Source organism: Zingiber officinale, chromosome 3A (genome assembly GCF_018446385.1).
Source record: "Zingiber officinale cultivar Zhangliang chromosome 3A, Zo_v1.1, whole genome shotgun sequence".
In the NCBI taxonomy this organism is placed as follows: domain Eukaryota; kingdom Viridiplantae; phylum Streptophyta; class Magnoliopsida; order Zingiberales; family Zingiberaceae; genus Zingiber; species Zingiber officinale.
In genome coordinates this window covers 21,077,191-21,103,115 of record NC_055990.1, presented here as the reverse complement: position 1 = coordinate 21,103,115, position 25,925 = coordinate 21,077,191, and the positions used below count along the sequence as shown (strand labels likewise).

At 35.7% G+C, this 25,925-nt stretch overlaps 2 protein-coding genes and 1 pseudogene across 2 annotated transcripts; 1 reads left to right on the top strand and 2 right to left on the bottom strand.

The window, feature by feature from the left end:
* Positions 1-55: 55 nt before the first annotated feature.
* LOC122051356 lies at positions 56-5,760 on the bottom strand. Its single transcript, XM_042612460.1, has 8 exons — positions 5,530-5,760; positions 5,155-5,240; positions 3,998-4,065; positions 3,180-3,252; positions 2,404-2,540; positions 2,223-2,327; positions 978-1,077; positions 56-292 (listed from the first exon to the last, which is right to left on the bottom strand). The coding sequence occupies exons 2-8, from the start codon at positions 5,236-5,238 to the stop codon at positions 116-118; spliced, it is 744 nt and encodes a 247-aa protein (XP_042468394.1). The 5' UTR covers positions 5,239-5,240; positions 5,530-5,760; the 3' UTR covers positions 56-115.
* Positions 5,761-10,846: 5,086 nt separating this feature from the next.
* LOC122051355 (probable arabinosyltransferase ARAD1) lies at positions 10,847-14,316 on the bottom strand. Its single transcript, XM_042612459.1, has 4 exons — positions 13,725-14,316; positions 11,875-12,171; positions 11,654-11,749; positions 10,847-11,556 (listed from the first exon to the last, which is right to left on the bottom strand). The coding sequence occupies exons 1-4, from the start codon at positions 14,193-14,195 to the stop codon at positions 11,128-11,130; spliced, it is 1,293 nt and encodes a 430-aa protein (XP_042468393.1). The 5' UTR covers positions 14,196-14,316; the 3' UTR covers positions 10,847-11,127.
* Positions 14,317-14,691: 375 nt separating this feature from the next.
* The window catches only part of LOC122051354, a 36,591-nt pseudogene continuing 25,357 nt past the window's right edge, over positions 14,692-25,925 (top strand).

The window sequence follows — 25,925 nt, the reverse complement described above, 5'->3', positions numbered from 1 at the left end:
TATGTTTATATGACTTGCTAAAAAATTTAGTTATAATTTAATTTAAGAAATGACATTGAAGAATTAGGAATTATCTTTGAGCATCAATGAAAGGCCAAGTAGCTCAAGTCACTAGTTAAGTCACGCGGATAAGAAGAACAACCATGAAGAAAACGCAAGTCATCACGAAAATCACAATCCAAGTGAAGCAAGAAGTCTTGAAACTCTCTGAGTACACCTCCATGGCTCGTTTATTAGCACGGCTAGTGCTCGCCAAGCTATGCTCCACAGCATTTTCTGTTGAATCCAGAATCTGCGAGGACAATAGGCAAAGTTGAAGGCTTTGTTAGTTGAACAAACATGAGCAACTCATGAAGGTCAAATGCAATTTTTGTGAAATCCAAAGAAACTGACGAAAATATAATTTCTCAGGAGTAACACCACGCGAAAATGAAGCCATGACTCGAATCAAAACATTTTGAATAAATCAACCTTTTGAAACTTTAGCACTTCTATATAGTACAATGCATTATATATCGGCATTAATTGATAAAACACAATCAGCATACAGAAACGTGAAGTGGATCTATTTATATCATAATGCAGGAATATCAAGTTCATCTAAATCCTTTAAAAATCCAATTGTCAGTCTGATGGCAGAGCTTTTGATCCACTTTTTAACCCAGCATTTTCACCAGAGTTGTGGCATAACTCATGGCACTTTAGAAGGTGAGCTAGTTTTATAACTTGTATGGTTAAAAATCCTCTTTCACAACATTATGAAACTTTTTACATTGATGGTGAAGGCCTAATACACATTCCAACTTCACCTCCGCTGATGAAGGTGAATATTGTCTATTGTCCAAACAGCTAAGATTCAGATTTTCTCCCCATGATAGAATATCCAATACATTCTTACATTAAGTACTAGATCTATTTGTGAGCTTTGTAACAAAGTTGGCAGAACAGAATGAAGGAAAACTAAAGAATTGACTTGCCTTCTCCGTATCTTGCAAAGATTTATTCATCAACAAACTGCTTTCCTTGAGCTGCCGAGCTAACCCAACCATTTCATCGGTCAGATCTTCTTGAAGTTTTCTGTTTTATTAAAGAAGATTAGTGAAAATACAAGAGTATTTTTCACTAGGTGAATGGTTCCCTCAATGGCAAGATATTAAAATGACACTTTGGAAAGTCTACTTGAGCTAGTTGTATAAAGGATATATATATATATATATAGAAGTAGCATGAGCCAGCATCTTTGTTGGCTAGAAATTAACATTACATTACAGAAACTATGTCAATCGGTTTGGGTGTGTCTGATTTTACTTGACTACATCAACTGTGAGATAAATTAGGGATCATATCTTCATACCTACTAAATGGTAACAACATCTATTTACTTCTAAACTATATACTAGTAGAGTTGAAGGGGGAAAGGGCAAGCAAAAGCTATGACCAATTTAGAAACTGAGATTGTGGATGGCAAAATCAGACAATCAGCATGAACTTCAAAATGGGTTATTATGAAGTCAAACAAAAAAATGGAAGAATTGAGAGATGAAAAAATTACTATAAATATGTATAAGAGAACTTGACAAACAATAAATAGAAAGGGGAAAAAAGTGAAGATGCTTATAAAACTAATATATAATAAAGTACCATTTTATGGTTAGAGATGTATGCCTAGCTCAAGATTTTTGTGCCTCATTTACTTCATTACGGTGAGACTTTAAATGGTAAGCTTTACAACACATGGAAAGGCTCCTGGCAGAGAAGTGACAAAAACCTACACATGGCAACTGAGTGACTCCCCAGTCAACTACCATACTCATGGAATATAAATTGATCCTTGTAGAAAAATTGTTAGTGTTTTTCATTCAACTAGGCACTGACAATGATATTCCAGGTCAGCCAGACTTTTGAACATGAAAAGCATGATTCATAACTTGTTTGAGCACATCAAGGGCCAGATGACTCAAGGCATTTTTGTATGTCTGGTACAGAATGACTAGATCATACTATTTTGGTGGGATTATTTAATAATCTATGAAAATGATAATGAGGCCAAAAGATCAAAATGGTAAGGCAACTACAATAAGGATGAGCAGAAAACAACATTACCAGTCTATGTAATACAAATACAAATAAACAAATACAAGTTGATGCATTATATATGCATAATACAATAAACAAACCCATTTATGACATAACATATATTTATAAACAAGCATAAAGCATACCTATGTTTCTCAATATGAGCTATAGCTGGTGCATCCAACTTAACTGGTTCTGTTGAATCCCTCTCCTTAGCTTCATCTCTGCTTTCCTTGCTTTCTAACCGTGCTCTATTAAGCATTTGAGATGTCATCCAAGTCAAAAATTACAGTTGAAATGTCAGATACAGGATTGTCAGACACCTACGTAGGAGATTTGTCCAACTCCTGAATTACTTTTGTGGTCCTTCTCCTCAATACAGAAGAAGAGCTAGTGTGGTTCGCAGCCTCATGTGTTCCAGAAGAAGCCTCCTCAGATACATGAGAAACCTCTTCAGTTTCTACCTGATCAGTGCATTAATCACTAAAATCCATTAAGGGAAGGATATATGGAACAGTGAATGCCAAAAAATAATAATAATAATAGTTGCAGAGGATCTATGAAATTCTTGGAAAAACAGGGTATATATCAGAAAATTTGCTCAACAAGAGGGAAAAGGTAAAGAACACTAATTGGGGAGCTAGATATTGGAAACATAATTTTTTTTTCCATAAACTTGCCCTTGAGAAACACTGATTTAGCCAATTCATGGTACCACCATGGCATAGTTCTATGCTAAAACTGAGCTAGAATTACATGTAGGATATGAGCATGTATAAAGTAATAGCAGGAAAGAGTTCTTAAATACACCCATGTCCCTGACGTTAGCACTACATGCATGGGCATGAACACATCCACAATCCATCACTCTTTCGATGATAGAAATCCATACAATTTAATACCATCATCAAGATGGATTCACCCAGAACTCCTAATAATCCATTTTTATTTAGGCCATTGAATATACGGAGTATATTATGACCTCATTTTCAGAAGTACCATATATCTGCAGTTAACTATAAAGCTTTCTTTTACATCTTCTAATTCAAATATAGTATCCATATTAAATCATATTTCTAATTCAGAGAAGAAAACACACTTACCAAAGGAGCAGCTAACTTGGCAGCAAGGGCTTCAATCTTTTCTGAATATTCATTCAATTTTGCTTTTGAAATGCTGGGAGGAGATTATAGTAGATCGGAAGTTACAAAGATGAATTATGATGACAAAACCACAAAGCATCCTACTTTATAGCAAATTAAGTAGTGTAGAGTTGATTGGTTTGGCATTAATACATATAACTGAGATCTTTATTAGTGGAATTGAACCACAAAAAAATCATATAACTGAGTCTATTGGCTTGGCATTAATACATACAACTGTGAAAGACCACGTTGCAACTTTACCAAATTATACTTGAATAAATTATGGAACTACAATCCTCAAGACTGAATCTAAGTTAAGTTGGGAATTGACACAAAAGATAGCAGTTTGCACTTGACACAAAATGATTCAACAAGTTCATCCTTCTAGCTTGTGTTTAAAAATTCGTGGATCATCCATGCCATGCTGAACTTCCTGGGTAAGATTAGTTGCTGATCAATGAAGGTTTTCAGTCTTACACAACTTGCACGAGTACCAAACTATTTGGCAAGAAAATGCAAGACAAATATTAGATGGTATGACAAGTTTTGTTTTCCATAAATGATGCTTGGTTGAGAGACTAAAAACTTAAACAACACCTCTCCTCATTGCCAACAAAACAACTCCTTTTATCTCCTTTTTATGATAATTTCCCCACTAGCATTCCCGCTTTACTCAAGACATAATGGATGACTTGCACTGTTTTCCCAAAAAAATATTTGTTTTCGATCAAATATTTTCAAGATGAAAAAAAAGAATTGAAAAGACCACAACAAACCTGTGTGTTCCATTCGGTGTAGTCTCGGCACTTAATTGCTCTAATTGTTCCCTTAATGTTGTGATATACTGTCAAATGTCATAAATTGACGACTTTGTGAATTGAAAAATAATAAAAACATAGTAATACAAAATTCTTTAATCATCAATTTATGGAAGCACAAACAAATTAATGAAGTTCATATAGATTTCTACCAAACTGAAAAGCCTTAGATATGATAACAACTGCATGTAGCGTAAGTTGTGGCGGTTTCCGAAGAATTACAAACTTTCAAAATAGTCAAAGGAAAATACTAGGGAATAAGAAAACAGTGGAAGAATATCAACTTGCAAGGAATACGTGAGTATCTGGTTTTTGGCTTTAATGTCTTAGTGATAGTTTTATCTTCTAACCAAGCTATGTGAACATAATTATGTGAATATAAAGATGTGCATAAAGTAGGGGTAATCCTGAATCTAAAACTTTTTCTGTCATTAGACCAGCTACTCAGTTGCTGACTTTTTACTGGGCAGAAAAAAAACCTAATTATATTTGACTTTTAAACCAAAAATAGTTGTGGAAGTATAGAGCCATCGAAGGAGAGCATATGCAGCTACCTAATGAAAGCAAAATCATAGCTAAAGGTGCTATCATGGAAGACTACAACAGCCAAATACATGCAGAATTCTTAGTAATGAAGGCATGACTCAAGGGTTATTGTAGGAACTGAGATCCCCTACTCCAGATCTATTCCAAAGTCTGTACCAAGACATAGTGGGAGCCAGTCTCTTCTGTTGGGATCAATCTAAATTGTGGTACGGTCAGTTTAGTAGATTTCTGTTCAATGGAAGAGCTACCTGATTTTTAATGCTTATCATGTTCCAAAAGGAAAGAACCATGTATCTAGCAAACACCAAACACTCCCTGATTTGGTACACTGTTATAATCATCGTGGTTGTTAAAATAAATTCACTATGTTTCTTTTGCTGTTATAAATACACATAACTTACAGAATAACAGGGAACAAACAGCACGCATTGTTGATGCCAGAATTGTGAAGAAACAAGAAAGCATCAATCAAGGTCCCCCTTTAAGCAGGATAATGAACCATGAAATTTAACTAAACTACAGGAGAAGATGCAGAGTGAAATTCTCCTCAGGTACATAGTTACACTTACATGTATGAGTTTTGTTTTATTCTGCTGCCTCGGAGCCGCTTCCAACAATCTTCTCAAATTGACTTCAGTCTTACTGAGACCCATTGCTGGCACATAAAGATAAAGAAACAAAACTTCATGAAACAAGTTAAAGTCCAATTGTTCATCTGGTGCTCTGAAATAAGGAAAGAAATATAACACCACACATTCAAACCATTTCAAGACAAATACGAACAAAGTGATTCCCTTTGAATAGAGCATCAAAAGAGGGAAATCGTTTTTTTCTATCAGTTGAGGATCTCTTCGGATCCGTCGACGGAGATACCTTCTATTGATCCTCGCCGATCAACTAACGAGCTCCGATTCAATACTAGAGGAGTGTTAGGGTGTACATACAGAGGAAAAAAGCCGTTCGTCGCCGCCCAAAGAATCGTCGGAGATAGCGTTGCGGTAGCGCAGATTTCTGGACACAAGATCCTTGCTTCCGCCTCACCAAATCGTCGCCGGAGGAGAGCCGCAGAAGGATTCACCGTGGAACCGTCGAGCGGATTGAGATCCCATTTTTCCCTGTGTCGCGGTGTCCAAACGACAGCACACGGCTCAGCCCGGCCCGGTCCATGATGTGAAGTTAGGCTTAGGCGCGTGCTTGGAGCCGTTAGGCTTAATATCTATAAAATAATATGTAAATAATTTAAAAACTAAAAAATAGTTAAGAATCTGAAAATTCAAAAAATAAAAAATTGTAAAATAGAGGAACAAAAAAATCATAAATAGAAAGTAAAAAAAGACAAATATATTTAAAATTTTGATAATTTTTAATTAAAATTTAAGCTTTATTAACATGTTAGGAAAATTTTTAAACTTTTCTATAATTATTTTTTATCAAATTAATAATTTAGATGACCCAAAAAAAATTATTTAAAATAAATAGACATTTTGTTTGTTTATAGAATTTCATTCTTTGTATTTGTCCCTTTTCTCTAAAGTTTCACTTTAACCCGTTATCATGCACATGCACATGCACATGCACATGCACACGCACACGCACACGCACACGCACACGCACACGCACACGCGCGCACACACGCGCATGTAATGATACTATTCATCAAATCTCGTGGGCATATACTCTTGAGCAGAATGGTATAACTGAATGGAAACATAAGTATTTTTTTGAAACAACTCGTTCATTTTTACTGCTTCTTATTGTTGTCGCTATCTCCTACTGTTGTTGTCAATTTTGGCGCTGACATCTTTTTCTATCGATTTCGTCGTCGACGCCTTGTGCCACCGATTTCGGCGTCGACATTTTTTTACCTATTTCGGGGCCGACGACTTGTGTTGTTGTTTTCGATACCGACGCTCTTTTCTATCGATTTTGGTGTCGACCTCCTATGCTACTAATTTCTACACCGACATCCTTTTTTGCCTTGGATTCTTCGTGTGATTACGAATCATCCTGACACCAGTTTTTACGAATCGTACAGATGCGTGTCCTTACAGTTTAGTTATTCTGAGCATTATTCGTTCTGTTACTGTACCTGGTCGTACAAATGCTTCATGTAAATCTAATCCATATATGTTAGAGCAATTTCAATAGTTCCTTGATTTACAACCCTCTACCATGTCAATTCTCTCTCATGTAGGTTTGTCATCGTTTGATATTCTAGGTATATCTTCATCCTTGTGAATTTTGGACTCTGGTGTCTCTCATCATATGTCATCTAATTTATCATCTTTTATTTTTTTTCTCCCAATTCATCTATATCTTTTGTGACTATTGATAGCACTCCTATGTCATTAGTAGGTATTGGTTTAATTATTACATCTTATTTATCTCTTACTAATGTTTATTATATTTCGAGTTTTACTTTAAATTTTATTTCTGTTAGTCAATTATATGAGTCTGGATACCTAATCTCTTTTTCTTCATCTAATAATTATGTTCAAGACCCGTAATTTTAAAGGCTGATTGGGACAGGTCATAGGTAAGGACTCTTATATTTTAGATCAACTCAAAATACCATAAGTTATAGCTTCAAATGTAGATTTATCATCTTTTCATCTGAGTCGTTCATCTTCTTATTTTTATTTATGACACTCTCGTTTAGGTCATGTTTCAATGTCTTGTTTGCAGTTTTTAACTTCTACAGGAGTATTAGGACCTTCAAAAAGTTCTGATATTTCTGATTATAGTGGTTGTAAATTGACCAAATTTTCTGCCTTATCATTTTCTAAAAGTTTTCTTATTCTTCTGCTCCATTTGATCTTATCCATTCTGGTGTGTGGGGATCCTCTCCTATTCCTACAAAAGAGGGGTCAAGGTATTATGTTTCGTATATTGATGACTGCACTCGTTACTCATGGGCCTATCTTATAAAACACAGGTCTGATTATCTTACAATTTTCAACAACTTTAGAGCTATTGTGAAAACTAAACATTCTAGTATTATAAAGTATTTTTGTTGTGATTTAAAGGGTGTGTGTGAATACACTTCGAATCAATTTTCATATTTACTAGCTTCTGATAGTACTATTCATCAAACCTCATGTACATATACTCTTGAATATAATGGTGTGGCAGAATGTAAATATAGGTATCTTGTTGAAACAACTCGTTCATTTTTATTGTCTGTCAGTGTTCCTAATGCCTTTTGGGGGAAACAGTCCTCACTGCTGCTCACGTCATTAATGGAATTCTAACCTCATACAATTCAGGCTTGTTACCTTTTAAAAAATTGTATGGGCATGCTCATGTCTATTTCTCTTTGCATGTTTTTGGTTATACTTGCTTCGTCCTTCGTCCACATGTAAAGCGTAATAAGTTAGCATCTCGGTTTGCTCTTTATGTCTTTCTGAGTTATGGTGTTAGTCAAAAAAGATATTGTTGCTTTGATCCCTCTAATCAAAATTTATATGTCTCTCGTCATGTTGTGTTTCTTGAGCATATTTCATTTTTTTCTATTCCAGCTAGTTCGCATAATATAACAAAGATAGATCTGCTTTGCATTGATCATTTCAATATCGACATTAAGGAAGATTCACTCACAGCTTCTACTGGTAGCTCAACTGAATCTAGTACTTTGGTTCCTGAGATATCCGCTCCACATGCTCCTCCTTTTGTCACTATCCAATCATCTTCTGAGATTGTGGATGGTCTTCTCCACCATCATCAATCCACTCGTGTTTGTAAGTCTACTAAACTACCAGATTTTGTTTACTCTTGTTATTTTTTTTGCTTCATTTGTTGCATCTATTCATTGTGTTTCTGAGACTGTATCCTATAGAGAAGTTGTTTGTAACACACTTTGGCAGAGTGTTATGGCTGAGGAACTAACTACTTTGCATCAAACTCATACATGGGATTTGGTACCTTTGCCACCAGTAAAACACATTATTAGTTCTGCTCGTTGGTATATAAGATCAAAACTAAAACACATTTTGGATTTACTACGTTACTTTCTAGGCATTGATGCCGCTTATTTCCAAAAAGGTTATCTTTTATCTCAGTCAAAGTATATATCTGATCTATTTGAGCGCACTCGTCTTAATAGAGCCGTTGATACTCTTATTGAGATTAATGCTCGATATTCTCCATCTGATGGCTCACCTTTAGCAGATCCTAGTTTGTACAGAACTATTGTTGGAAGCTTGGTTTATCTTACCATGACTTTGTCCAGATATTGTGTATGTTGTTCATATCTATAGTTCATTGGGTTGCTATTCTTTGTATTCCCAGGTATCTTCAAGGCACTCAATTTCAAAACTTTCTATTTCCTTCTGCTTCATCTTTGGAGCTGCATGTATACTCTGATGCCGATTGGGCTGATAATCCTACAGATTGCAAATCTACCACTGACTTTTGTATTTTTCTTGGTAATTCTCTTATTTCTTAGAAGAGTAAGAAACAAGATGTTATTTCTAAATCTTCCATAGAAGCTTAGTATCGTATCATGACCTCAACTACTTATGAGATAGTTTAGTTCCTTTAGTTGCTTGCGGATATGAGTATCTCTCTTTATCAACTACCGTTTGTTTATAGCTTTTAGGGTAATTTGGTCTTTTCCCCTTTTCTATTTAGAGTTTAGGGTTTCTTAACTTAATTATATAAGAATTTATATTATGTATTTTGACTATAGATTTTGGATTCAATAATATGATTGCACGTTAAATTTATAATATAATGTATAAATATACATAAATTATATAAATTAAATATTTACCGTCAAGTAATTGAATAACATTATTCAATACTAGCATGATTTATTTTATAAAATTTTTAATCCGAAAATAAAGTAGAAATTATATTATTAATCATAACTCATTATGTAGCATGTCTTATATCACCTGATAAATTGATGAGATACAGAGATGGATAGATATAGTTATGATTTTTTTTAAATGAGATACAGGTGGATTAATGTGACTATATCGATATACAGAAAAGCCAAAATAGATGAATTGCTGTGTTGTGATATAAAAAAAAAAAAAAAGAAGAAAGTTGTAATAAAAATTGGCTTGATTTTAAACTTTACTAAATCAATTGAGAGTTGATTATTAACTACTCTCATGAACATATAAATATATGTTCATATAGGTTACAATTCATCGACTAACTCTGAGATGATCAGTTCGATCCTATGAAAATTTTTCATCGACTATTAGGGTAAATTGGGAAGTGCACGTGGCGGTCAGCTCAGAAGCCCAGTATTTTTTTGTTGCGCCCCTCATTTGGAGGAAAAATTCTTGCAAATACACTATAACTGGGGATCAAACCGTAGGTGTCTGATGATAATTTAGATGTTCTACCGTGGCACCATAGTCCCGGGATAAAACAAACTAAGAGCATCCACATCAATTACCCTAAATTTAACTTTTACCTTAAATTTTACATTTTGCATTAAAAAAACATCCGCATCAGCTACCCTACCCATTCCCTAAATATACATTCATGAATAGTAGTTCTTTAAATTTAGGAATGGATTCCATTCCCTGAACATTAAAATACTATTTCTCTCTCCTCCCTTTAATAATAAAAAATTTATCTCTCCTTCATCTCTCCTCCATCTAATAATAAAGAATATGGAGGAAAGAGAAAAAATAATAAAAAAATAAATATATGGTAAATTATAGGGAAGCTGATGTATTATGTAGTAAAAAATGAATATCTAAATTTAATAAAGTAGTTCTTTTATCTTAAATTTTAGATTTTGTATGAGGATACTGATGTAGATGCTCTAAGATTATATGTTCATGACGATTATATATATATATATATATACACCATGAAAATTTATAGTCGGTCATTAATATAAATAAGGAAGCGCTTGAGGCGCATCAACCTAACCTTCTTAGGACAAATGCCAGTTGAGGGAAATTCATATGTAAATTTGCTAAAATTAAGACTTATCTCTAGAAAACTGAGAAAGCTTAACCCGGGACAAAAAAATTAAAACAATCAATTAGACTTCCTTCAATCCACATGAACAAAATGCAATTAATTAGACACCAATGTATTTGTTAACAATAAAAACCCTTCGTAATTTGAGATCAAAACTTGTGGGTCAAAACATCCCAATAAGGAAAATTACTCAAACATATCGAGAAATAAAAAATACAAAAATTGAAAATGAAAAATAATGGACCATTTTAATTATCAGACACAAGTACCATTTTGCAATTTTTTTTTAAAAAAATGTTTATACAGCAACAATAACTCCATCATAAAATTATGTTATTGATATAAAATGAACACAGTAGCTAATCTGTTTCATTCTTACATGGGGAAAAGAAATAATTGTAACCGTCATGAACATAGTTTTAAATACTTGCAATAAGATCTTTCATCGATAACGACTTCACATCATGGATTTCTCACTTGCAATTCACATCCTGCTCTCGCGCCAAGGGGAGTGGTTGAGACCCATATGAACATATACCAAATCCATAGCTTGGCCAACTGAAAGATAAGCAAGAGGGAAAAAAAAACTGTCGCTATCGTCTTCTTTGATTCCACCAATCAGGGATCTTCAACCTCCTGCTCCGATGCACCGCGAGGTTGGCCGCAGGAAGTTTATAACGCACCTGCCGCCATATCATGTTCACAGCATCTTCGCTTTTTGTGGGGTACTGGAACTCATAGTGGCGGGTGATGCTCTTCAACTTTTTCCACATATCCATCCATTTATCCTTCTGGATGTTGCGGAGTTGATTGACCATGTAACCAGGCCGAAGGGCTTCTTCCACAGAGAAGAAAAGAGAGAATTCACTGTAATCAATCTCATCCTCGAACGGGAGCTCAATCCGATCACTGACGATTACAGGGACGCAGTGACTTACAATGGCATCGAACAAACGGCACGAAGAGGGAGTATCGCCGGCAGGGTGCAGGCAAAATTTGGATGACCGCATGCCTTTGGAGGACTGGTGCACCAGGAGCAAGTCAAATACAATTGGTTAGGGAGAAATTGACAGCAAAAAAGCACAAGTAACTAAAGAGATTATGGAGTCAGTATCTCACTGCTTTTATTCCTTCTCCAGAGGCCATGCTATTTTCATAGTGCACATCGTCATAGCCTTTGAGAATCTTTTTCAATTTGGACCGAACAATTCCTTCCTGTCAATTACAAGGCCATTATTTTAACAAAAATAAAGGAATAAAAAAATGGCAAGACCATAAACCAGAAACATGGCAGACCAAAACTTAACAAACATATATTAAGGATCATAGAACTTACATACATCTTTCCTAACAGTTCTTCCTCGAAAGAAAAGAAGAGTAGGACGAGATTCAAATGGATCAGGAAGATCATCATCGAGAAAAGAATCCACAACATGCACATAAGGTGCAACGACATCTTTGCTAAGGGAAGATAAATTCCTGGGATATCGTCCAAAATCTGCAACTACCAGAATGGATGCATTGACCTGATCCCGCAAAAATCTGAAAGCATTTGGATGATGCATAGGAATTACATGGTCACGACCCCCTGAGCGTTCCCAGTATTTGGATTTCTTTAAAATATCTAGGAGGTCAATCTACAATCAAGAAACTTCAAAATGGTCACAAGAAATTCTATCAAAAGAATATTGCCATAATAGCAATAGAATTTCAAGCAAGATAGGGAACTGTTATTGAATAATAATTTCTGATTACTCAAACATTCTATGATACGAGAAAACAAAGAAAAATAATATACAAGAGAAATGAAATGAAATGAATAGATAGCTTCAAGTGGGTCTTAAAGTGTAGGAAACATGCAATCTATAAGAAATGACTTCTACTCCTACATTAAGCTTTTAGGTAAGTCATTAAATTTATGGACAATTTGTAGAAAGCACAGCAGCAAAACTGGCAAATAAAACCTTGTGAAACTAGCAAGTTAAAATTCATTAATCAGAAGCTAACTTATCAGAATTTTCTATTATCTATTTTACTATGCAAGGCTGCTGACTACTTAATTGATATTTAGATGCACAACAACAAGATCACTGAAAGTTCCATAAATCAAAAGTAACCACTTTGCTATAGGCTTTCAGTTTATGTAACATATCGATGTGGTTATTCAAAAGGCAAATTTGCCTAAGTTAAACTATCTCCTAGGTATTTCTAGAAAATTGAACAAAACTCAATAGCAAAACTAAGCGCAATGATTTGAGATCTCATGCAGTGTTGGACAACACAAACTAAGCGCAATGTTTCAGTAAATTACCAGAACTCAATACTAATGCCTCCTATATTGTCTATGTTGATCGTATCAATAAGTATTGTGTTGTGCCAATGTTATAGAAACTTTAGGACATGAAACATAAATCTTCATTAATCATTGAAGCTTATTTCTCTAAAATTCTAATTCAATTAATTATCTAGTTGTGATGGTTTAATTAAAGTAAATAAGTAGAAGAACATTATATATATATATATATATTTATTTATTTATTTATATTGCTAAAAGAATGATGTTGATGCTTTAAACATTAGTCAAAATGATTATAATATTTCTTAACTTATTGCTCCAATTTTTTTTTTACTGAAATGATTTTTTTAATTGTTATAATTTATATCTAGAAGGAAAAAGTCAAGTTGAAGAGGATTGTAGGATAAAACTCATCTGAATGCATTCTTACATGCTTCGACACCAGTGTTGACACAGGGCAACACCAACATTTGTACCATTCTAGTAAGAGATAAAATCTCTCTGACGAGGAACGTGTCCAAAACAAGAGATAAGGTCTAATTAATTCAACAAACTCCCTCAAGTTGTTCCCAAGGTAAAAAAAAAAGATATCTTTTAGAGAGATAAGATCTAATTAATTCAACAAACTCTATGTCAATTAATGAAATTTCACAATGCCCGATGAAAGACTTAAAATGTCCTCTAGCCCAATTGTAATCCAAGAGTCTACTCTTTGAAGGGATCCAACACACTTAAAATTTCAAGCTTTACGCATATTCCTTGAGTGTCAAGTCTCCTACTTTTTTGAAGTAACGTGAGAAGTTTTCTTAGGATTCAAGCAACATTGAAGAAGGTGGGGTGGGATGAGGATCCAACGGAGGAAGAGTTTCAGAGAAAGTATCCCGGGATTTTTACCTGTAGTTGTCGATCAATTTCCGTGTCCGGATCGGTCATATTATGCCCATGAGTGTTGAAACTAAGCGACGAGAAGAAGGGCACAAAGAACACATCCGCAGCCTCCCCATCAGAAACCCTAACCGCCTCGGCGCGCCCGCCCGCGCTCCCGCCGGGCACAAGCGACGCCATCATCCAGTACTCCACGCTGTGCTGCCTCTTGAGCCCCGACGTGCGCGGCCACCGCGGGAACCCTCCGCCCCGATCTCCGGCTCCACCCCCGAGCATCTTGATGTGGAATCGAGGCGGGAGGTCGTACATGTAGACATTGAGCGGCGGAGTCCGTTCCCAGCCGCCGGCGCAGCGGGGGGAAGAGAAGGACGAGGCGAAGGAGGATAAGGGGGATCGGAGATCGCTGGAGAAGAGGACGGAGAATGAGAATAGGACGACGACGACGAAGGCGATGGAGGCGAGAAGCTTCTTCTCCGCCATGGCGAATCTCCGCTCGCTCTCTACCGCGGTGGTTCTGAACTTCTGCGGTGGAAGGGATCTGGGGACCTCACGTGGGCTGCTGCTTACTCGAGTTCAAGATCTTTTTCCTTATCAACTTAATACACACGCAACTTCCCATATTTCAATAAATCGGATGGAACATTTCATTTGCCCCCAGTTATTTTGCCCCTTTCAAATAATTCCTCAAACTTTTCAAATTATCATTTTATAAATATAAGATATATTAATAAATGCTGAAATACAAATTGGTGTTTGAAAGTTGACCAGTAACGCATTGTGGATGAGAATTATTATTATTATTATTATTATTATCAGAAATAAATAATTTCGATGAAATTTATGTATGGTTTTATGTTTTATAGTTAATGTATATTAGATTTAAATTTAAAAAGGATAAATATTCAGATAAATAAATAAATGACACGAGGGTCATAATTTGATTTATCATATACTATTTTGTCGGGGCGCAACGGAGAAGCAGGTGGCCCGTTTGCCGTCTTGCGTGCCGCGGAGAGTAATATATAAAAACCGGCACTAGATGCCCCTCCTCTGCCTCATCGCATTCGATTTCGATTCGTCGTCTTTAGGGTTTCTTCCGCTTGCTCAAGATCCCATCTCCCTCGCGAGAGATGGCGTGGGGGTCGAGGGATGCGGCGGCGTTCAAGTGCTTGATCCTGCTCGTCCTCCTGTACGGGACCTTATCCTACGTCGCCTACTGGATCATCCACATGAAGCACGTCAGCCCGCTAGGGGTCGACGCCCCTCTGGATCGGTTTTCGGAGGCGAGGGTCGTCGAGCACATCCGGCGACTGTCGGTCGATATCGACGGGAGACAGGTGGGTGGCCTCGGATGAATTTGTTGGTTTCGCGTGGAAAAAGAAATGGTTCCTTGATGAGATTTGGTTGGCAGGAAGGGCGGCCCGGATTGGAGGCGGCGGCGAAGTATATAAGGAAGGAGTTGGAGGCGGTGGCGGCCCGAGCCGGAGCTGATTACAGGTGAATTGGGTTTGGTTTGAGAATCGAAGTTATTGTCTTCGCTAAAAAATATCGCTGCTTGACGTTCTAGATGACTTGTTTTTTTTGTTTGGAATCATTGCCTTCGCATCCCTACCGTTATTAATCCAGCGTTATGTTAATTTTGTCTTTTTTTGGTGAATATAGTTATTTGAAATTGTTGCTTTTCAGTCTTTCTGCTCAGGATTCACCGGTATTATGGTTCTTCTCTCACCCATTCCTTTAAACTTATCAGTGAGCTAGCATGCTTTGTATGGAAATTAATGTATGTCTGTTCTAGTCTTCATATTAACAGAAAGCTTGTAAAAACCTCTTAGTCGGCATAGGTTCATTCAACAAACAAAGGAAGACAATACAACTCATTGAAAGCTAAAGTGTAGCGACAATATGATCCCGACTCCCAAGATGGGAAAATAAACGTCAAGAAGAGAAAATGAGGAATACAGGACCACTTTTTATTCCAACGCCCAATTAGATTGTTAATGTTTGTTTCAGCCACCACTATCGTAAAATCTTGAGTTAATAATAAAGGAAATAGTTTTTGTATTTGATAAACCTCCTAATCTGATTTATAAATTATAGTCTAATACGGATACCTCTATTATTTAGACCCACTTAGAATTCAACCATGAGACAAGAGAAGAATCAAGAGAATCATCCGGGAAATAATTGAGAAAAATCACACAAAGGGTTTTAAACTCATGACCTTAGCTTGAAGATGTGGTTTAAGATTTGTATTATTATAATGATGAAAGATTATTATAAAAAGGCAAAGGCAACCTTATGTACAAGGCACTGTACGACATCATGTTGGTAAAACCAAATATAGGATACATCTTCTACATTTTTTTGGATAAGTAAATTTTTTGTTAGCGCAAATCAGAGTACAAAAATCGGTCTTTAGGAGTTCCTCATGTCTAACGAAGCATCAGATCAGAGAAAACACACAGGGATCGGTATATATAAATTTGCTCACACTTGAAGATCCTTTCAATGTCTAATTGTCCTTCGCCAAATAAACTTCTATTTCGATCCTTCCATACAAAATGAATCATAGATGACAAGGCAAGATGGCGAGCTTTTGTCCGTATCGGCTCCCATGATAGTGTCTTCCGAAGACTCTTAACATCCGTTGGTAGGTGGACATCCTTGTTTGCTTATAGAGCCAGACTCTAATCCTCCTCCATAATGCTGCAATAGGGGCACCCGAAGAATAGGTGCTTCTGTGTCTTACCAGGCCACAAAAAGCGCATTGTTGATCTTCTAGGTAATCCTTTCTATCTTTGATGGGGAGACGCCTCTGCGCCAATATCTAGAAGGTGACTGCATGACTAGGCTGTAAGTAAGCCTTCCACACTATCCGAGCCCATGGCTTCTTAGGACTAGGATGCCTAAAAAAAATCATATGTTCGTGCTAACTCCATCCCGACACAACCAATTTGTCAGTCTCCTTTGGGGACCAATAGCCAATAATATAAGATCATGTATATGTAGCAGTCGCTTGATCAAAGGGGAATCCGAGTGGATTGCCTCTGCCTCCCATGTCCATACATGCCTCAAGTAAGTACGATGGACCCATTTGATCTAAAGGGCGTCCTTCTTTGTTTGTATCCGTCACAGAACCTTAGCTAGGAGTGCTAGGTTCCAAACCCGCAAGTCCCGAAATCTCAAGCCACCTTCCTCTTTAGGCTTGCACATATCTGCCCATGACACCGGGGGATACTTAGAGGTCCACATGAAAGACCTACACATGTTATAGATACGGTCAATGATGCCCACTGTAGTGGGAAGATGGATAGCACAGAAGTGATGAGTTGTGCCTTGCTAGTGTAGGATAATGTCTTTTGTGGCCAAAGGTTGATCTTTCGGACGATAGACTCAAGTAGGGGAATCCGAAGTCGATGAGCAACTAGTGGTATATCCCCAAATATTTGAAAGACATCATGCCCTCCTGAAAACCAGTGATGGAAAGCACCTCCTGTGGGTTGTGTCATCAACTCTCGCCAGATATATGTTCAACTTCAATCTATTCACCTGAAGTCCCACATCGCCCCAAAGTTCTGTAAACATGAAGATAATATGCCAACTGAGTTTGTATCTCCCTAGCAAAAAAAAGTAAATCATTTGCATATGCCAAGTGTGCTAATATGAGGTGGACACACTGAGGGTGGAACTTGAAGCCTGGGTGTAATGTACTCTGCTATATCTGCATCCCAAAGATCTCGACACAAATACCAAATAAATATGACAATAATGGGTCTCCCAGTGCAGTCCTCTACCCCCTTGAAGAATCCAAATGTCCCCTTGTTGATGGCCAACAAAAAAGAAGTGGCGGTCATACACTACATGATCCATGCAATAAACTGCTCAGGAAAATTAAATCTAAGAGGAGCCTCAGGTAAGAAATCTCAATGTACTGAGTCAAACGCCTTCTGGAGGTCAATCTTCATAATGCATTTGGGAGAGATGCGTTTCCTGTGCTAAGTGGATGTTATTTGTAATAAGGCGGCCCTGCACAAAAGCTGCCTAAGATTGGTGAAGGAAGTTTGGAAAGAACCTTGTAGAACACCGTACAACAAGAGATAGGTCGGTAATCAATCGCCTTACTTGCATGTGTTGATTTTAGAACTAGGGCTATCAAAGTATGATTCCATCTCCGCAACAATTTGCCACTATTGAAGAACTCCAAGACTGCTGTAGTAAAATCTGCCCTTGCCGTCTCCCAAGCTTGTTTGAAAAACTTAGATTCGTATCCATCGGGGCCCTCTGATCTCTGATATCAAAGAGCACCATCTTGACCTCTTCTACTGTTGGTAACCGAACCAGCTGGGCATTCTGGTCTACTGAAATAAGCCAGCCAAACTGCATGCTGGAATGGGAGATGGTTGTTCGGTCAGGTGCTGTGCAAGCTGACTTTGAAAGTGGGCTGTGAATACACGAACAACCTCCTCAAATGACGTCGTGATGCTGCCGTTTGAGGCCTCAACTGCAGTGATTTCTTTCCTCCGGTTGTTCCTTTTAACTAGAGCATGAAAAAAGGAGGAATTGCGGTCTACTTGTTTGGAATACCCTACCTTTGCTCGCTGCATGCAGAAGCTGTGTTCGGCGGTGCTGAGGCAAGCTACAGTTGCTGTATTTCTCTGTAGTTGTTGGTCATGCTGCTGTGTGACAGTCTGGCATCCTGGACCTCTTCTTATCTCTGATGAGCAGCAACCGCTCTTGTTGTAGAGGATACATCTTCTACAATTCTTTCTTTTTGTTGTTACGCTGTTTCTACACTTCTGTTCACTATTTTCAGTTAGATATTTATCATTTGATGCGTTAACAAAAAAATCCAGTGTGCTATTTTCTTCTGAGAGGTTGGACTAAATACTTGGGATTTTTTTTTCTCCTAGTTGTTGCTTCTCAGTTCTTTCCAAGGTTTTAATCATAATTATGAAGGTATAATCCTTCTTATATCACTTGAAATTTCCGATAATTATGGGTCCACTACCTTAGGATTCATGTCCAATATAGTGGAACACAAATTAAGAATCGTGACCTAATCATAACTATTTGACATAAATGCAAGAAAACTTTGGCAAGACAATCCAAAACCAACTTAGAAAGCACATATTAGCTACCAATTATAGTATGTAAAACTCCTTATGGAGCTTATGTTACAAACTTAAACATTAGCACTATCCTCTGAAGTGTTGATCGATATTGGTTGGTATTGCCTAAATATATTCTTTTTGACATCAACTAATACTGCATCATGCTATCATGAGTAAATATCATTTTTGATACTCATGTCGACATAGTTTTGGTGGTATTGATAGAGATAGAGCTTGGCTTGACCAGTATTGGCCAAGATTGGAAGATTCCCTTCCAATGACTTACCCTTCAACTTTGTGTTACGATTGTAAAAAGCAAATTCAAGCGCTGATAATAATAACAAGTTTTGATGTTGAAGTTAGAGAATCATGATGCATCTATATTTTGTTATTTAGTTGCAATTGTGTTAGTCCAAGTCTCACTCTTCAACTTCAACTTCAACTTTCAGTGGTTAACCATGATATATTATGTATATGTGGATAACCAATATCAATGCTAGATGTCTTGGAAGCCTTTTTTAATATCGGTTTCATAAAATTATATGGTTAATTTTACTAAGATGCTACAGAAATCAATGCTCCTAGCAGGGCTGATAGTGAGTTTGGTACATTAAGGTATGATCATTAGCTGATATGTTTCTTATATTTTAAATTTGTTGTTCTATAATTTTAATTTAATTGAATTTTAAATTGCTATTAACTTATATTTGAAGATAAACATGTTAAGTCAAAGGAGGATATAAAAAGTCTTATTTGAGTTTATCTTGTCATGCTTCTAAGAATGGCAAGTGTTGGCATGATACAATACCAAATTGTACCATCTGACTGAAGAGTGAAATGCTGCTACTTAAACCTTGATTAGCACCATCAAGGAATAAATCAATAGTAGGCTAGAATTCATCTAAGATGTGTAATGGAAAATATACTAGACATCGCAATCCAGCAAGACTTGTTGGAGCTGATAAAACTAATCATTTTCAGAATTCCATGGTTTTATGTCTTGCAACTTGTGTCAGCACCACTTTGATCATTTAAGATAATGTCACCACTTATTAGACCTGAAGCTTTGAACATGCTATGTCAATAGCTGGTGTTTTTCTCAGTTTTTTTTTTGTTGCAAAAATTTGACATCATGAAATGAAATATTTTCATCGATTATCTTTTGTACCACTGTCTCTGTTGTTTTCCTTTTTTATTTGACATGAGTTGTGACTTATTGAGTCTCTTCCAGTGTCATATATACTATTTCGCTACTGCTCCAAGTTTATTCTTTGGAAAACCTTCTTCATGGAGGATTATGAGGTTTAACTTGCCTTATTATATAAACCTAAGAGTTGCAAAATCAGTAAATAGCACATCTGAGTTCATTAACTCTAGTTGGATGTACATTGGTAGTAGGTTAGTGTTTTCTACCTGTAAGAAGATTTAGTTGGTGGTGAGTTTTAAGTTTTAACATCCACTTGTAAATATATAAAACATTCATGCTTGATGCAGCGTTATCCAATTAATATATAAAACTAAGGTGGCGTTTGGTTAAATGATGGGAATGACTATGGGTATAAGTTTAATAATAAGGTGGAATGAGAATGAGAATGGAAATGAAACCCACCTAGTTATATGGGTTTGGTTGATTCCCATAAATCTAGAAATCATTCCCAAATTGTCATTCCCAAATCCGCAATCCAAACACTATCTTTTACTATCATTCCATTTCCTCATTCCCAAACCCATCAACCAAACATCAATAGTTTTTAGTACAAGGATATTCTTGCTATCTTTTATTGGCAATGGACGGTTGAGTTAGATACTCATGTTGATGCTATCATGAATTCATGATTCTTCATGAATTTTTGAATTGTAATACAAATAATGCTAATCTTATATTCTTATTGTTATCTACTTGTGTAGTGTAGCTAACTCTATATCATGTGTTGCATAATTTGGTGATGCTAGTTAATGATTTAACATCTGCAGAATAGAGATTGATGAGTCACTTGTAAATGGTACTTTCAATATGTTATTTTTACGCCATAGCATCTCACTTGGCTACAGGAATCATAAAAATATAGCTATGAGGTACATCCACTCTCTTTTCTTTATAGCTTAATAGTGATAAAATACTTTTCTTGTTGTTAATATGTCTTGTTTGATGTTTACAAGTATACCTTATTTTTCAAGAGGGAATTCACTAGTAATTTATTTTGCAAGTAAGATGGAAGTGATAGAGATCCTAAGAACTGGGAATTGGATAGTATATATGTGTTCATAACTTCATATGAAAAGTGGTGCATCAGGTGTTAGTGTTTACACAAATATTATGTGACTTGTCCTGTAGTTGGTGTTAATTGGCAAGTTCCAAATTATTTAGGTTATAAAACTTAACATCTGAACACTAGACCTGAATTGAATATTTTAAACCCAAAAAATATTCTCTTGAGGCAGATTTCTGGTTTTCATTAGTTAACTTGGTTATTTAGATTTGTGCTTTGAAACAACTGAAATTTAGTTTAGTCAGATCGAGTCTTTTAGTGGTTCCTTTTGAGCATGTTAAGGCTTTGTGTGTAATTTTTTAGTTATGTTGGAATTGTGTTCAGTCTTGCAATATCTTATAAAAATAGAAAAAACTTAAACCTGACTCGAGTTTCAGTTCTTGAAAAATTAAGAAGAAAAACTTAGTTTATGGTTGAATTAGTTTGGTGGAATTATGCCACTCTCTATTGTCATACGTATCACTTCATGTTTTATTCTGCATGTTCATGCACAAACCTGTTTTATTATGCATGTTCATGCACAAACCGTAGTTCTATCCTATTGTAATAGGATCTTGTTGAGGCATCATACACTGTGAAGATTGATAAAACATGTTAGATATTTTTATTATGATCCTAAAATTAACCAGGGTTCTGTATTGAATTTTCAAATTCAATTAGCGATGAAATATTATATATATACTTTTTGGGTGTGTGAATATTGTAGTTTCATCTTCTAATTGACTCACCAAAATTACAGGATCTCGTCAAAATTTTCAAATGACCATGATCCATCTGTTTTAATAAATGGACATTTTGATAGTCCCCTTGGCTCACCTGGTGCAGGTGACTGTGGTTCTTGTGTTGGTGAGTCTTGTTACATTGATTGCTTACACTTTATGTGCTAAGTGTATTTATGTTTGTTCTTTAGTTGCTTAAAAGATGCTTCATATTGTTTTTCTCTGTAGCCTCAATGCTCGAGTTGGCACGAGTTATTATTGATTCTAATTGGATTCCACCTCGACCTATTATCTTTCTTTTCAATGGTGCAGAAGAACTATTCCTTCTGGTGAGAAACTAGAAATTATTTGACATATTTGATTAATTCGCTTATGGTGCATTTGGTTTAGGGTATAAAATTGATAAGGAATAGAATAGAAATATCTAGGGAATGGATTGAAGGAATATAATAAAAATATTTATTTATATATTATTTTAGTTCATAGAATCCAATAGATGTTTCATTTGAATTTTTATGTTTGATTTATAGAAATGTACTTAGACCAAGGTTTAAAATTTGGACCCGTGCTAAGCTTTCGGTCCTAGACCGGAACGATATGATTTCGGTACCGTATTGTGCCATGGCAATATAGTTTCAGTTTTTTTTAAATACAAAATATATTCATTAAAAACTAAAATATTTAACATAAATATTTTAAAAATAAACAATATAAAAATAATCTTTAAAAAAAAGGAAAAGATATGAAAATAGATAAATAAATAAATAAAAATTTTATTTTAATTTTTAAATTAAAATAAATGGAATATAAAATTAATTAGATAATTTTATTAGGGTTTAATAAAGTCTCTTTAGATTATCTCCATCATAGATAGGAGTTGATTTAATAATTAACCTAAGTTTAATTTAAAAAAATCTAAAATTCAACACCACTCGCGAGCTCGTACGACTTTGGCGCTGTCGCAGAGTTGCGCGACCAGCCATGGCCGCCAGGATTGCATGACTCCTTCGGCGTGACCGCGTTGGCCGTGCGACCTCTCTGCAGCGACCGTAGGGTCGCACAATGTCTTCACGGCAGCAACGGAAGGATTATGCGACCCCTCCACTGCTGTTGCAGGGTCGAGTGACCCCTCCGCTGTGACCACGGGGTCGCGCAACACGTCGCACCTATTGCAGGTCTGGTTCCCGTGTCGGTCGCCGAGCGAAACGAGATGTTTCATCCGTTTCGACCGTCTCGGTATGACACTTTAAGACCATGACTTAAACGACCAATAAATGCTCCAATTAGGCAATGTGAAACTATGACAAATATACATATCAAATGAGGAAGACAAAAAAGACTTGGTTAATAATAATAAAATAAGATAAAATTTATTTAAGTATAGATGATGATATAGTAGGAGATAGAGCTCAATGACGTAAAAGGATCCATATAGCCGACTCCATCTAGTGGGATAAGGCTTGGTTGTTGTTATAGTAGTAGTAGTATTTATAGAAATGTAATTAATAAATAAGGAATGTTTTTTATAATAATAAAATATCCCTATGTGAAATAATTTGTCAAGATTATCTAACTTGCAGATATGTTAAATGGACTAGTCTAGTCTCTGTCATGGTTCAATTGACCCATCTAGCTCACACCGCTCCATCAGATCACTGGGCTGACCAACACTTGTGTTAGGTCGGCTTGTTTGGCCACCATGCTTGTTCAATCTGAATGGACCAATCAATCCATTTAGCCCGGTTGATCCACTGGGTTCCCTTTGTTTATTCATAATATATATATATATATATATATATAACTATTTATAGTTATTCAGTGGGAAGTTATAGGAAATACAGTAGCTTTTTCCGATGAACTGAATGCACCATTAGTGTTTGAATTTCTTTTTCAAAACTAGTGGTGTAGTATTTGCATTTTTGGTTGTATTTAAAATGGTAGAAGTCATTATGTAGCAAGTTTCTGGTACTCCATTTTCAATTAAGCAAATTTACCTTTTTCATGGTTACCTTCTCTAAACGAACTGTATCCTACCTTATTAAAGGAACTATAGTGAACCTAGATGTAATCTACTCAAAGTAATTGTGCTTGATGAATTTATGTGGTAATTTGTTGTATTTACACTAGAAATGATTTTTGATGCCATTATTGACACTATCAATCTGTCTTGGCTGCATATTGTTACTGTGACTAAGTAATCTTTCAATACAAAAATACATAATTTGTTTATATCATATTTTGGGTTAATGGTTAAATGTAGCCTATATCTAGCATGTTTAACTAATTGAGCCTAGCTTTCATTTTCTTGACAAATCACTCTAAATTTTTTAATTATATAGCCTATCATCATCCGTATCACGTGGCACCAATTAGCACATTTGAGATGAGTGACGGCCATGTCTTATATTTACTTCAAAAATTTAACATACAATTCATTGATATTTTAGGCTTTGCAGAAAGGATAAATATTATAATGCATTCATGTATTTATGATAGAGACTATTATATATTTAGGATTCTAGACATAATAGGGACTCTAAAAATCCATGCGGCCCAAAGTCCACTACATTATATACCCAATTAACCTAAGACTCTTAGCACTTCTCAAGTTGGAGCTTAGATATTGGTCACGTCCAACTTGTTACATGAACTAGAGATTGGAGACTAAGACATGATGGTAATAAGTGAAAACATATTACTCACATACAAGCCAAAAAATTTAATGTAAATAAAACACACAACTAATTACCCCTTAGACCTTATATTAACAAAGTTCTAAAACTAGATGGAGTGCACAGGTGGGAGTCCTTCGACATCAAAACACTATGACTAATAAAATAAATACTCAAGGTTCTGGTGGAAAGATGCACAACTCAATCCTTTGCTAAAAGTGACAAATTGAGAGTAAGATGGTTTCTTTTAAGTCTTCATTGGAGAGGAATAGTACAACTTGACTCTTTGATGGATGCAGTAAAATGAGAATGTGACATTTTCTATGTGCTTGTTTCCTTGTTTCTAAGCAATGCTTATGCAAGATGCAAATAAAATAGAGTCAATTTTTGAAGGATGACGATAAATCAAGAGGATAAGAAATCTCTCTCTCCATAGATCCGGATCTGTAGCTACTAGACATGGTGAAATAGTTAGATACACAGCAAATACAAGAGCAAGATGAGTAGCTATAATGATTTAAATTTGAATGCTTTCAGTAATCTTGAAGAATAAATCTAAGCTGATGACATTGAGATCAGCAAGGCCATATACCAAACAGAGGCAAGCTTCACAGGATATTGGATTTTGTTGAAGGGCCTCCTTCTTACCCTTTAATATATATTATTGATAAATATAAATATTATAATAAATCCTCACCTTTTATATATTTGCATTATTCATTATAAGATTCAAATATACTATAGAAATAAAATATATTCATTTGATACAACCTACAATACTTATGTGGAGATAATCGAGAAGTCTACGGAATGATGCCACATAGTGGATTAATTGTCAGAATAAATTTGAGAAGTCTGTCATTGGAATGACATGGGAGAGGAGGGAATAGATTCATTTTGGAATGTCGCACAAGGAGACGAAGGAAAAAATTCATCTTGAATTTTTTGCAAAATGACAGAGAGGAGAGATGAGATCCATATAACATATGCAGAGAGAGTAGAGATGCATGTGATGATGCACAGAATGATTTCACACATAGGCTTAATCAAAGATGATGATGTGTGGAATGATCTTGTATGGAGGTTCAGTCAAAGATGATGATGCATACATAAGCTGCAGGATAACTGGATAACGATTATCCTGCGGGTTGTATGGATTCCGTTGATTCAATTGTGAACGTCGGAAACAATCTTCTAAATCCATTGATTCATAAGAATATCAAGAAATAAGGAAAAGAGGATAAACGGTACCGTCGAAATTATTATTCATCAACAACTAAATAATTATTTAAATAAACCCAAAAGCCTAAGACAACTTGCAAAGACGGAAATACCCTAAATACAAAAAATCCCAAAAATTACTAAAAATCCCGAAAATGACCAAAACTAGTAAAAAAAGATGTTCGGAACCTTCGAAAAGCCCTAAACGATGTTTTTT